The following is a 14,523-nucleotide window of genomic DNA, read 5'->3' as shown; positions in this document are numbered from 1 at the left end:
TTTCATCATTCAAAAAAAAGTGTGATGATAAACAGTCAAATTGAAGTTTCCTCTTCTATTTGTGTTCATGATCATCTGAAGTCCAGATTATTGTTACTATACCCTTTTTTCTTCTTACTACAACCAGCATTCCCAGGATTTCCAATAATCTGTCAAATGTTTTATTTGATGCGTGTTCCTCTCTTTCCCCCCTGCAGAAGTTAGAGGCAGCTTAATTCTTAATATCTCTCAAACTCAGAAACAAGTACTGATTTTATTCACTCTTCCCTCTCTTCAGACGTCCCTCCAGTCCTGTCCTTCTCTTTAGGTTTGTGTAGAGAAGTGCAAAGTTTACGATGTAGGTGGAGACACACACCACACAGAAATCACCCAAGACGAAGGCAAGAATAGCAGCCAGATACACTGATCCAGCCACTGACACCCAAGAGAACATGACGAGGAAGAACGCTGATCGGCCGGACACTAACTGACCTGTGACCAAAAAGACCAGAATTACATTTGCACGTCACCTTGAGACAATAACTCATATATATATATATATATATACACTCACCGGCCACTTTATTAGGTACACCTGTCCAACTGCTCGTTAACACTTAATTTCTAAGCAGCCAATCACATGGCGGCAACTCAGTGCATTTAGGCATGTAGACATGGTCAAGACAATCTCCTGCAGTTCAAACCGAGCATCAGTATGGGGAAGAAAGTTGATTTGAGTGACTTTGAACGTGGCATGATTGTTGGTGCCAGAAGGGCTGGTCTGAGTATTTCAGAAACTGCTAATCTACTGGGATTTTCACGCACAACCATCTCTAGGGTTTACAGAGAATGGTCCGAAAAAGAAAAAACATCCAGTGAGCGGCAGTTCTGTTGGCGGAAATGCCTTGTTGATGCCAGAGGTCAGAGGAGAATGGCCAGACTGGTTCGAGCTGATAGAAGGGCAACAGTGACTGAAATAACCACTCGTTACAACCGAGGTATGCAGCAAAGCATTTGTGAAGCCACAACACGCACAACCTTGAGGCGGATGGGCTACAACAGCAGAAGACTCCACCGGGTACCACTCATCTCCACTACAAATAGGAAAAAGAGGCTACAATTTGCAAGAGCTCACCAAAATTGAACAGTTGAAGACTGGAAAAATGTTGCCTGGTCTGATGAGTCTCGATTTCTGTTGAGACATTCAGATGTTAGAGTCAGAATTTGGCGTAAACAGAATGAGAACATGGAACCATCATGCCTTGTTACCACTGTGCAGGCTGGTGGTGGTGGTGTAATGGTGTGGGGGATGTTTTCCTGGCACACTTTAGGCCCCTTAGTGCCAATTGGGCATCGTTTAAATGCCACGGCCTACCTGAGCATTGTTTCTGACCATGTCCATCCCTTTATGGCCACCATGTACCCATCCTCTGATGGCTACTTCCACCATGTCACAAAGCTCTAATCATTTCAAATTGGTTTCTTGAACATGACAATGAGTTCACTGTACTAAAATGGCCTCCACAGTCACCAGATCTCAACCCAATAGAGCATCTTTGGGATGTGGTGGAACGGGAGATTCGCATCATGGATGTGCAGCCGACAAATCTGCGGCAACTGTGTGATGCCATCATGTCAATATGGACCAAACTCCCTGAGGAATGCTTCCAGCACCTTGTTGAATCTATGCCACGAAGAATTGAGGCAGTTCTGAAGGCAAAAGGGGGTCCAACCCGTTACTAGCATGGGGTACCTAATAAAGTGGCCGGTGAGTGTATATAACTGAGGGCCCAATAAGACGATTCACTGTGAAACCAGCTGGTCATTGCAAAAATAGCAAAATTAGGAAGTCTAGCACAATTTATCTGCAGATGACACTTGATTTGATATTTTGTTATTGTTCAAAATCAAATCGATTTTGGGGTCCCATTAGTGTCCTAACAGCACTTACCCAAACCCAGCTGCAGCGTATAGAAAATGATTCCCAACACACTGTTCGGCTGATTCAACACGCTGTCTTTGGAAGTGAAGATCTGGACGAGCCCAAATCCACGTCCCCATCTGAGAGGACAATCAGAGTTTCAGCAGTTCAAAGCATCAGTTGCCTGTAAATATTCACTAAATTTGCGGGTTGCATTCAATAAAAATGATCATGCACTGGTACATTTAGGCTTTTCATAACGTTTTCTTTTTCAGACTAGTGGAAAGAAAACATACAAAACACAGTAAGTGTTGTACTTTTATAATTCATATCTTTAAAGGCTGATCCCCCCCCCCCCCCCCCCCCAAATGAGTCTTTTTCTCAGAAATGTGAGAAATGTGTACTTTAGCAGCAGCAACACCAAACTCTTCATTTTTATACCTATATGCTATATATATTCTGAAGGTTTTTACACAGGGGTTTGTTCATATCTCATCTTGACTGATTTTATGCAACATGTTATTCCTAAAACCATTTTTCTGATTTATGGAGTGATAAAAAAAGATATCCAAATGTCCTAAAAACCCTCAACAAAATGAAACAATAATTTTGAACCTGGTTTTATCCAATGGTCAGATTTCTGTTCTAGAAATGTATTCAAATTAGTGCACATTTTAATTTGATATTGTCTCATTTGCATATTTAAACATAATATTCTTAGAAAATGTGTACAATTTGTTTCACGATTCTTAATGTTATCAATCAACTGGGGAATATGGTGTATCTATAAGTAACTTTGTTCTAAGTTAGCTGAGATCAGTGCGTGAAAACTGCCACGACTGAAGTGAACGCATCTACCTGGAGGTGAAGACCTTCGAGCAGCTCACGGAATGACCCAGGTCGCACATCGCACGATATTCCGGATCATTCTCCCGGGAAAGTTCGACGTGTAGCGCGTAAACCGACAGGACTAAACCCAGAAAACAGAGGATGAAGCGAACGCGATGTTCCCATTGAGGAACGCCAGTAACTGAATGAATCTGGGACATTGCAGTGACAGTGTAAAGAGGTTTTATAACAAATTAGCTAATTTACAAAAAGCCCTGTTTTGTAGACTTGTAGACTAAAAGTTGCTACTCTTTGCTAATTTTTAATTGTAGAATATGTAAGTTCGGCTCCCACCTTTCCAAAAAATATATTGCAACGTGGAAAATCCTGAGACAGGAGCTGTGATTGGTCCAAAGAACTGAAACTCGTGACAAGACTGATTTTACATGGATTTTACAGGCTGGCTATAACGTCCAATGGGTGCGCTTTGTCCTCCAGGGGGCGCTTGATGGCTCAGAATGTCTAAAGCCCGCATTCATATCTCAATAAATCCACTAGCATTCATACGATAAAAACATTGAATCGTTTTACGTGCAGATCTGTTACGTACAAGTATTGGTACCTCACATTTGAATGTAAATCTATCACAGCGCTCTAATACATGCCTAATCACTGATTGGTCCGTAGCCTAGTACTGAGAAAAGTGTAAGTTCGACTGATGGGCGATAATGTACACTGAGTAAAGAAGCTGTAAGAGCAAATTGGAAATACACAGTAAATACTTAAATATATCCAGTCCAATGTTTATTCTGCTCACTTTTTCTATGTGTATGGATGGACTGACGCCAGCGCTGATTGGACGGATGGTGCAGAGGGTCCCCGGTCAGTGTCCAGTTAGATAAATATTGGCAATGTAAACACTGGCCTGATCAATTGCATACACAAATGTATTTTTAAAATAAAAAATAAATATTTTAAAACACACTGTATGTCTTTGTTAAATGTTCTAATATTGTAAACAGATGTATTTTTGTTGTGTTGTGGCCTAAATCTGCAGAAATTAAAAATAAATAAGCACGCTAAATAAATGCAATATATAGGAAAATTGATAAAACAGACAATTCATTTTTAATAAAACGTATTCCTGAATTAATTTTTGTATGACGTTTTCCTTTATTTATTATTTTATGAATTATGTACTTATTTTGATCCATAAATTTGTTTTATTATTTTTTCTTCATATATGCGTTTCCACATGTATCGATAAATAAAGGGATGAAGTAATAAAAAAAAGTGCAGGATTAAATTTAAAAAAATAATAATAATTATCTTTGTTTATCAAGTTTGTGTTTAATTTCTGCAGATTTGGGTCTTTGTGTTTACATAATGATAGTAGTTCAACGTGCTAAAGCAAGTGCGCGTCTTGATCCATCAGCTTCGACGCCGCCCAAAGAATGACCCTATTCTACACTGCAAAAGAGCCCGCCCCTCGAGCATGTTCTCGAATCCCATTGGTCAATCTACTTACAAGCATACAGTCGATTGGTCGTTTTGCTGCCTTTCAAACACAATACGGAAGAATACAAGGAAGTAAAAAAACGATGGTTCGTGATAACGAAGAATAGACATGCGTTGAAAGAACCGCTCCGAAATTCCACTGCTTACATATATTACCAGGTAATTGTTGCCGTTTTCATAACCCAACGTTTGCTTTTATTTGTCTTTGTTCCAACATGAAAAGAAAGAAAGTGTTCATATATTATTGTGTAAGCTGTTTTGGGCCAGCAGTCTCTCACGCCCCTGCGGCAGATGAGCAGGATTAATTAGCTACACACAAACGCCAGCGACGCCTTGCTGGACCTGTAGTATGTTAATCCGTTATGAGCAATTACAGATAAGTGGTCAGCACTCAGTGTCTGCTTCTATTAGTTTATGATTTCATGTATAACGTACTCACACCTCTGTGTGCACCTTGCATTATTGTGTTCCTTGAAACATTAAATACACAAAGCTTGTTTTTATATTTGCATTTTTTAAAATATATGTTATTATTTAAAAAGAACGTGTTACAAGAAAGTGGTGCTGTTTTTGAAATTCTGTAAATGATTGTCTGTTTTGTTACTGATTAAAATGAAAGTTAAGTTAGATTGTGCATTATTAACTCTCTGCCACTTTGATATTGTCCAAGAGAAGTCCGTTCAAATAAGGTGAACAGAAAGTATAATTTACAGTCTTGACCTTAGAACTTTTCTCTGAATGCTTGGTTTCAGAATGTCAACCAATGAGAGGGACGAGACAAATGACTCTCAAGCAGGACCGGCCCGTAACGCCTCAGAGGGCAACATCAGGAGAGAGGGCGACTCTGACAACAACCATCACAGAGGCGTTACAGAAGGCCCGCCTCAACCTAGCGATGACACATCCATTGTAACAGATACAAGTACTGTTGCAGATAAGAACTTGGCTCTGCTCAAAGCCCACTCCTTAGATGTGAAGTTTGAAGTTGGCGAAGAATATGACGTTATTGAGACCATTGGGACAGGTGCTTATGGTGTGGTCTCATCAGCCCGAAGAAGAGACAATGGTGAGGTGCCAAGATGCATGTGTTTGTTTTAAAGTAATTAGACTAAATCTCTGATGTTAGAATTCATTATTATTATTACAGCATTATATTAATATTATTAATATTACAGCATTATTGATATATTATTATTGGGGTGGGGGAAAAATCAATTCACATGTAAATCACGATTCTATCTTCTGCCGATTTGCATCGATTCACAAATTGCAAAAATTGATCTTCTAAAGTGTTACATTTCTTAAACTTTGCTGTCCTACTTAAAGTTATTGACACATTAGAGTGTTATTAATCACAATAAGACGTGAAAAAGGATCACGCTGATGAACACACAGCCAAAGCGCGCGCCCAGAATCCGCCTCTCAGATGCATGCGATCCCGAATTCAGTTCTCTTTCACTGCTTATTGCGCTTGAATGATCAAATACACACACAATTATGTCAAAATGCACATCATGAGGAGTATTCACGTAAACACAGCCTGTTATGTCCTACACAAACATAAACGGTTAGGAGAAAATCGGATGTCTAACAGTATATTTGATCTGTGCGTTCATTCTTAAAGGTTCTCTAAGCGATCCTGGGTGACGTCACTTCTTGTTGACGTTCGAACTATTGTCAAACAAAACGGAGGCTAGCTAGACCCTCCCTACTCCTCATCCGCACACTAACCCCCCAAACCCTTCTTGTCGGTCATTGGCTGGAACAGTTTGTTATGTTTTGGGGAGCGGGTCGCTGCAGTTTGTTTTTGGTGCTGTTTGTGAAGCATGGGCTGTCTACAGAGATCGCGTTTCTTTACAGTGTGTTCAGGGGACAGGCAGCCAGCGGATAGTGAGGAGATGTTTGCTGTATGTGACAAAAAATGTTTTGGCCTAAAAAACACATGACATCGCTTAGAGCACCTTTAAAGGGACAGCAGCCTAATAAACTTTTGCTGTCTGTTGTTAATTTAATCCCAGAAGTCACTCACTGCTTTTGACTTTTGAATCTTTGATATCAATGCATATTTAATTCATACAGTGAAGACTATACAGTTTTATTTTTACATTTGATTATTCAATTTATGAAGTATTTCTTATAAACCTAGGCTACCTGAAAAACCTAGTTTAATTGGTATATTTTTTTCTGTTGTTTTTCCTCCTATTGTTTGTTTTTTGCCATGAAAATAGCCTTGGATGCTGACATGGCACTAAATAAAACAATCTGAACCTGCATCTCCTTTTGTTTGTAATTTGTTTGTTTCTTTGTTCCTTTAAATATATAAAAATGAAATAACATGTGTGTAATGACTGCAGTCAGCTTAATGGCATTTGTTTTATAAAATGAGGTTGACTAAAATGAGAAGGTTTACATTTAATTCAGTGGGATTTCTTTTTCTTCAAGACCTTTCTGCCGCAGTCAAATATGAAAGGGAACACAAAACAGTAAACTAGAATCAAATCTATGATATCGAATCGAAATTTAAATCTAATCATGAGGTACCAAAAGATTCCCACACCTAATTATTATTAGTATATATTAATGCGGTGGTTGTTGTTGTTGTAATAATTATAATATATTAACAATGTTGTAATAAGGCTGTAATAATAATATTAATAATAACAGTAATTATTGTTATTATTATTACCAAAAACAGTATGTGCTGTTTATTAAAATGCAGTAAGTATATTTTGTATACTTATTTATGCAAGTAGTATATTTTTAAGATAATGTATTATATTTAAGGCTGTGAATTTAACATGTTAAATTAGTGGGATTAAAAAAAAAACGATTTAGAAAATAATAAACACAATGTTCTCTGTATGTAAATTCGTAATACGGGATTTACTTACCATTGAAGAAATTCAATCTCCACCTTCATATTTTTGCTATGCAATAAGTACACAGAAAATAATTTGGTGTAGGATTTACTTTTAAAAAAAAAACACTCCTCTTATGTCAAAATATCACGGAAATGTTTATTAAAGTGTCAGTTCATGACCCCTTTAATTCTAATGTTATTTATGCATTCAGGCCAGCAGGTGGCAATAAAGAAGATCCCTAATGCCTTTGAGGTTGTGACGAATGCCAAACGCACGTTGAGAGAGCTGAAGATCCTGAAACACTTCAAACACGACAACATCATCGCCATTAAAGATATTCTCCAGCCTGTGCTCCCTCACTCGGCTTTCAAATCAGTGTAAGCTTGAGTACGAGGTAGCATCCGATGCATATTCTCTCTTCGTATATGACATGCTAAAAGTCTCTTGTTCTTTAGGTACGTGGTTCTTGACCTCATGGAGAGCGACCTGCATCAGATTATCCACTCCCGGCAACCTCTGACTCCAGAACACACACGCTACTTCCTGTATCAGCTGTTAAGAGGCCTGAAATACATTCATTCGGCCAACGTCATTCACCGCGACCTCAAGCCGTCCAACCTGCTGGTCAATGAAAACTGCGAGCTGAAGATCGGGGACTTCGGCATGGCACGTGGATTGAGCGCGTCCCACTCCGAAGAGTCACGTTCCTTCATGACCGAGTACGTGGCCACCCGCTGGTACCGCGCTCCTGAGCTCATGTTGTCTCTTTACCACTACAGCTTGGCCATCGACCTCTGGTCTGTGGGCTGCATCTTCGGCGAGATGCTCGGCAGGAGGCAGATGTTTCCGGGGAAGAACTATGTGCATCAGCTGCAGCTGATTCTTTCGGTTTTGGGCACGCCGCCCGAGAGCATCATCGGCTCGATAGGGTCGGACCGGGTGCGCTGTTATGTGAGGAGCCTCCCTTTAAAAGCGGCAGAACCGCTCGCAGCACTGTATCCACAGGCTGAGCCCAATGCGCTGGACTTGTTGGCCGCGATGCTCCGCTTTGACCCTCGTGAACGGGTCAGTGCGTGTCAGGCACTAGAACACCCCTACCTCAATAAGTACCACGACTCGGACGACGAGCCGGTGTGCGTTCCCGCCTTCGATTTTGAGTTCGACCGGCAGTCCATGGGCAAAGAACAAATCAAAGAAGCTATACTAACAGAAATCGGGGACTTCCATAAGAAGAAGCAGGGTGTCAGAAAGAAGATCCAGTTCAAACCGCTCCATTCTTCAGGTTCGGCGGTGGGCGGCGTCTCCGGTAACGCGCTTTGCACGGCTCCACAGACTCAAAACCTGACTGATACAGCACAAACGTGCCGACAGCACAATCTCAACTACAAACCGGCAGACGGTACACAAACTCGAGCGAATGCGAACTCGTTTCAAGCCCGACATCATCTCGCCCAGATTTTCCCACATTTGGCTCAGTCGGTGAGCTGCCAGGATGTGGACATGCTCAGCGCCAACTCCGACGGCCAGCCTGAAACCATCGATCTGACCACTCCCACAGACAAGGACACTTTTACTGAACCAGTCACGGACTGCACAAAGGACGAGCTTGTCTCGTCCAATCACTCTCTTCCCAAACAAATGGTTCCGCCCCATCCCATCTCTCAGACTCCGCCCACTTCAAGTCTTCCGCAGTCTATCCCTTCACTCTCTCTCACACAGTCCCAAGCTCAGTCGCTCTCTCAAAGCCTCACTCGTTCGCTTGGAAAAGGAGGGAAAGCGACAACCGGGGAAGGCACAAAAAAAGAGGGAGCAATTTCAGAAGACACAAAAGCAGCTCTCAAAGCTGCCCTGCTCAAATCAGCGCTGAGGCAGAAGGCTCGAGGTGAGAGAGTTTGGAGTGTGTGTATGTGACAAGGCTCACAGACAAGGCTCAAGTCTAGTCCCAGACTAAAATGCGTGTTTGAGCTGTTTTAACTTAAAGCAACTTGCACTGCTATATGTTAAAATATGTCAGTGCCATTGTTTTGTCTAAAGATACACACCAGTAATGTTTTAGATGTCCTAATTTAACTAAGGCTTAATCCTGGCTTAATCTAAACCCTGTCTGTGAAACCAGGCCTTAATGTTCAAACTTTGACGCCACAGACCCCAAGATATGATGATCATGTGAGGAAGCCACTTCCTAAAATATAAAATCAAACTAATTCATGTATAAAGATCCATTTTACTGAGAAAAAAAAATCGGTATATATTTTGTATTTTTTTTTGTATATACTACAGTTCAAAAGTTTGAGGTCTGCAAGGTTATATATATATATATATGTGTGTGCTTAATTTATATTTATCAAAGACTCAAAAATAATAATAAAAAGAAATGTTTCTTGAGCAGCAAATCAAGTAATGATGCTGAAAAATAGAAAATAGCGGTAACGCTTCCTTTTACAGTCCTGTTACCCATGTACTTACTATGTACTTATTATAGTAATTATAATTACTGGGTAATAACTAGGTACTAACCCTGAACCTACCCCTAAACCTACCCCTAACCCATGTACTTACCTTATATTAGCCAGTACTTTCTAGGTAAGTACTGTACTGTAAAAGGAAGCGTTACCAAAATAGCTATATTAAATTCTAATAATGTTTTACAATATTACTGTTTTTACTGTACGTTTGATTCAATAAATGCAGCCATGAGAAACTTCTTTCAAAAATAATAAAACAATCTTACAGACCTCAACAATTGCAACGATAGTGTATTTTATATTGTTTATTTTATATTTATATTATAAAAATATTATGAGTACAATTTGATCTGGTAAATATTTAGTTTCTATTAAATTGACATTTCATCTTTTTTCTACCCACCATTAGAGTACTGTTGTCAACCTGGAGAGAAAATTCTTTAAACTTAAACTTAACCTTGTCTTGTTTTATGATATTTCATTTTTCTCTTATCCATGAAAATGTCAGGCCTGGTCATGCTAACATTCACTGATTCTTCCTCAGATGGAGGCTCTGCAGCTCTTGGTCTAGATTTACTCAGAGAAGCTGCTGGTAGTTTATCCTCGTCGCTCTCCTCCTCTAACTCTGGTCCGGAGCATAAGAGGCCAGTCACGGCCCAGGAGAGACAGCGAGAGAGGGAAGAGAAGCGGAAGAAGAGGCAGGAGCGTGCCATGGAGCGAAAGAGGAAGCTGAAAGAGAAGGAGAAAAAGGAGGGGAAACGAGGAGAATCTTTAGGCGGCGTTTTGCTCAGCGACAACGACAAGAGGCTGCTGGAGCGCTGGGGGCGAATGATGGACACCCGAGGGGACAAATCGCAGACCGCAGAAACCAACGGTGCCAAGACCAATGAGAGTAAGACAGTCCAAATCCAGCCAGCAACAGGAAGCAACCTCGTAAAAACAAACTCGGAATCAGTGCCGCCAAAACAACCCAACGAAGTGCCACAAATGCTGCCTCAAATGGGACAGTGTGTCACAGCTGGATTATTCCATCCAACTTCGACCCATAATGCAGCACCCGTCTCTTTAGCTCCGTCTCAGAATGGGGACGTTGGTTTAGTTGCAGTAGGAGGAGGCGGAAGTGTTGGAGGTTTGGGTGTGGTAACGGGCCCGTGCGCCTTTGCCAAAAGCAACATATTAAAATCTCAGTTTCTGAGTGTTGGAACAATGTTCACTGGTCTTGAGAACTGGACGGGAACATCTCCACACAAAACCCAGCAACCTCCACTAGAACTGAACAACCCCGCTCACACGGGCTTCACGCACTTGCAAACCCAGCCGAAGCCCGTCCCACAGCCCAACGCTCACATCCAGCTGCTGCCGCTGGAACCCTTCATGACGAAACCACCAGCCTTGAACCCCAGCATTGGCGTTTCGGACACCAGCACGAATCCAGAGCCCCGCGATGGTCCTCAAGCCCTGGACAAACTTTGCGTTCTGGGGAACAGACAGGACGGCTCTCATTCACAGGGCCCTTCAAAACAGCCTCCAGGAGCCGCAGCTCAACCCTGCCTTAGTCTCACTGACACGGGACAGTCGACAAACGGCATCCCTGATATCCACACAGTCACACAGCAGCTCTCAAAGTCACAGGTGAAGTTCTAGCCATAAAATCGGACTGTGGGCCGCCTTTAAATATGAGATGAATTCTTTTGGGTTTTTAAAAGAGTTTCATGAAAGTCTGATCGCTTAGAAAAGTGACACCTGTTCTCAACAGGACACTTAATTTGAGTTATTGATTTATCACGGTCATGGATAACCTGAACCATTAGGGAAATTTAAAATGGAAACAAGTCAAATCTTAAAATGCCATGGAAATTTCGATAGTGTCTACGTTTTTTTTAGTTGTTCTCTGCTCCAAAATATTACATGAGCAAGATATAAAGTTACATGATTGAGGGTCTTATTGTACACAAATAAATATAATCATTTAAAACTATTTATTCGAAAGGCCATTATAAGACATAGAAATGCATTCTTTATATCATTATTATATAATCATAATATATGCTAATGCTATATATGATTTATTTTTCTTTATTTAAAAAAATCTATATCCCTCAAGAGATCATGCAATGCATTTTTTTTTTACTATAATGTATATATTTAGTTAATTTTATTTATTTATTTTTAAATCTGTAGTTCCCAGAGGTCATACCATGCATTATTATTTTTGTTGTATTATATATATATTTATTATTATTATTATTTTAAACCTGCAGCCCCATACATTTGTGAGAGCAAATAAGACAGAATAATAATAATCATGCATGAGGCCTGTTTCTACCTCAGGGTAATGAAGAAAAAATGTAATTTTGAGATAAAGCCAAAAAATAATAAGTAGCATTGTGATATATATTCACAATTGGGAGAAATAAAGTTACAGCTACCTTTTATTTTTACTTTGTGATTAAAATTGGCTTCCATATTTATGCGATCTCCATTTATGTTTGGAAAACATAATCACTGCTTTACACACTGCAATATATTTCTTATAAATGTATATTTGATTTTGAACTCGTTCATTTGTTTCATTCTTCTCTTTAATCTCAACTTTGTCCTTTTCTCTGCCAGGTTGAAGACATTTTGCCACCGGTTTTCTCAGTGACCCCTAAAGGCAGTGGAGCTGGATACGGCGTAGGCTTTGACCTCGATGACCTCCTCGCTCAGTCCCTTACCGAACTCCAGCACTCTGACCTCAGGGAAAGGTCAGTTCAAATCTCTATTTTTGAACTGTACGTCACTGCAAATTACAATGCTTGACTCTTATGTACATACTAGGCATATTATTGGCTATCTATCGTAGGTCACTTAGGATAAAAGTATATAAATGTACTTTTTTTTTTAATGTAAATAAATGTACATTTCAATGGTCTCGTTTCTCATTTTCATTAGTCACAATGACTTGGCCCCCCTGTCTGCATCCCTGCTCTCTGATTGGCTCGAGGTGCACCGCATGACCCCTGCTGACATGGAGTCACTTCAGCAGGAGCTCCAGCTCGGATCTCCCATGATCCTCTCCGACAACTCAACGCTTCCTGATACCTGATCAGCACCTGCACTCCTTCTCCATCCCCTTGTAGAACCGGTTGAGGACCGTACACAGAGGAGTTTGATAGCTGTATTGTCTACCAGTGTACTAGACCTAGAGTCAGTAGAGGGAATATCTTTGAGGCTCCAAATTATTAAGGCCTTACCCAGAAAAGTGCCTTTATCTTGAATGGGTTCACATACATTATTTATTTGTGCCAACATTAAAGTATGATGCCGTTCGGTTATTAAGGGGGTTTCCATGCTTGGAATTTCAGTGCCATCATAAAGCAATTCAGATCAAGGGAAGAAGAGTTCACTTCAGCTGTGCTAGTGCCATTGATTCACCAGCTGGTTTTATAGAATATTCAAGCCAATAGCAATGAAACAGCAGCTGTTTAGAAGACCACCAGAGTTTAAAGCTATTTTCTAGTACACTACAGTAGGAGTCGCCTCCAGGGCAGCAGTATTACGATGATGAAACACAATAAGGGAAGCAGAGCACATTGGCATTATTACTGGACACTAGGAAGTAGTGCAGAGTAGAAAAACATTTCATTTGATGTTGCATGAATGTCTTGTAGAAAATAGTGACACTTGCTGCACCAACATGCAGATTTGCTCAGTTTTACACCAGCAACGAAAAAAGTATTGTTGTCTTGAATAAAGCTATCAAAGGGATATTGTCGTATTATTTTGCAATGTTTTGTTGTTTGTTTACATACTGAAGGCGGCACTTAGGAGTAATATGCAAATTCACCTTGACTAAGCCCTTTGTTAATTTTGTAGGATTTGCAAAGGAAACAAATACTGTTAGTATCATCTCTGGGTACCTTATAACACTAGTATAATTTTGATTGTTTTTTGGGATAATTTCTATAAAATGATGTTTAATCCTCTGGTACTGTTGACTCATTTCTTTTTTTGATTGTACTATATTTTAGTTTGATAATGTTTTTTTTTATTTAATATTTGTATTTTTAGGGGATTTTATGGCACTAAATTATATTTATGTAGTAGTTATAATCCATTTATTCACTTTTTGAGCATTACATTTCCAACTCAAACTGACATAAATCTTGAATTCTTTGGAGCACAGACTTCAGTTTGGTCTTTTTTTAAAGAAGACATTTGGCAGGTTATTGCTGAAGTGAAAAAAAGTTTTTTAAAAGTGAACTTGAAAAGTTATACAATTTTATATTTATGAAAAAAAATGTATATGAAGTATATATTTTACAAAACACATTTTACTCTAATACTGTGAGAAAATCTAAGCCAAATCTAAACAAGTTGTGTTGCAAATTTGAAGTTGATAAAAAAAAAAAAGAGCTTTCAGTAAGAATTTGTTTGGCCGCAGAACCAAACGTTTCCAAAAGATGAAATTCGCCTCCCATTCATTTCCAATGAGGCCGTTTTTGACCGCAAACAATACAAGTGACGTTTTTCAGGACCATCTAACCTTTTCATGTTTTGTTTTTTTGGGCTTCATACACCAAGTGCCAAAACCTTTAACAAAGTTTCTTAGCATTCAGATAAAATGTAATTATTTTGTCTGTAAAAAAAAAGAACAGCACCAGAAGGTTAAAACGCGTATCTTCCATTCCATGACTTGCATTAAACGACACAGAAGCTTGTCTGAGAATATGCCAGATGACAACAGTTGCTGATAGGATTGGTCAGTTACGTTTACCTCTACCATAAATAAGCATACAAAATATCAAAAACAAAAATCACTTTATTACAAAGTTTTATTTACAACATTTCGAGAGAAACAGTCACCAAGAGGTACGAAAATACAACTGACTGACTCTAGGGAAGCATTAAATCTGTAAACATCTAATTGTTCTCGAACTAAAACTTTTACGTGTCCTGATTTAAAGGT

The 14,523-nt window shown here is 39.6% G+C and overlaps 2 protein-coding genes and 1 long non-coding RNA gene across 3 annotated transcripts; 2 read left to right on the top strand and 1 right to left on the bottom strand.

Moving 5' to 3' along the window:
- Positions 1-252: 252 nt before the first annotated feature.
- vkorc1 (vitamin K epoxide reductase complex, subunit 1) lies at positions 253-3,011 on the bottom strand. The gene is made up of 3 exons (XM_056246022.1): positions 2,759-3,011; positions 1,931-2,040; positions 253-471 (listed from the first exon to the last, which is right to left on the bottom strand). The coding sequence occupies exons 1-3, from the start codon at positions 2,947-2,949 to the stop codon at positions 254-256; spliced, it is 519 nt and encodes a 172-aa protein (XP_056101997.1). The 5' UTR covers positions 2,950-3,011; the 3' UTR covers position 253.
- Positions 3,012-4,282: 1,271 nt separating this feature from the next.
- mapk7 (mitogen-activated protein kinase 7) lies at positions 4,283-13,322 on the top strand. Its single transcript, XM_056246020.1, has 7 exons — positions 4,283-4,405; positions 4,999-5,312; positions 7,319-7,484; positions 7,563-8,989; positions 10,117-11,204; positions 12,186-12,319; positions 12,507-13,322. The coding sequence occupies exons 2-7, from the start codon at positions 5,000-5,002 to the stop codon at positions 12,658-12,660; spliced, it is 3,282 nt and encodes a 1,093-aa protein (XP_056101995.1). The 5' UTR covers positions 4,283-4,405; position 4,999; the 3' UTR covers positions 12,661-13,322.
- On the top strand, positions 5,800-6,517 carry LOC130080595 (uncharacterized). Its single transcript, XR_008806683.1, has 2 exons — positions 5,800-5,870; positions 6,216-6,517. It is a non-coding gene; the product is annotated as an uncharacterized LOC130080595 (long non-coding RNA).
- Positions 13,323-14,523: the final 1,201 nt, after the last annotated feature.

The sequence above is a fragment of the Rhinichthys klamathensis genome, unplaced genomic scaffold, assembly GCF_029890125.1.
Source record: "Rhinichthys klamathensis goyatoka isolate OS25496 unplaced genomic scaffold, OSU_Roscu_1.1 h1tg000035l_1, whole genome shotgun sequence".
Classification (NCBI taxonomy): domain Eukaryota; kingdom Metazoa; phylum Chordata; class Actinopteri; order Cypriniformes; family Leuciscidae; genus Rhinichthys; species Rhinichthys klamathensis.
Note: the sequence above shows the minus strand (reverse complement) of the source record. Positions and strands in the feature narration are given on the sequence as shown.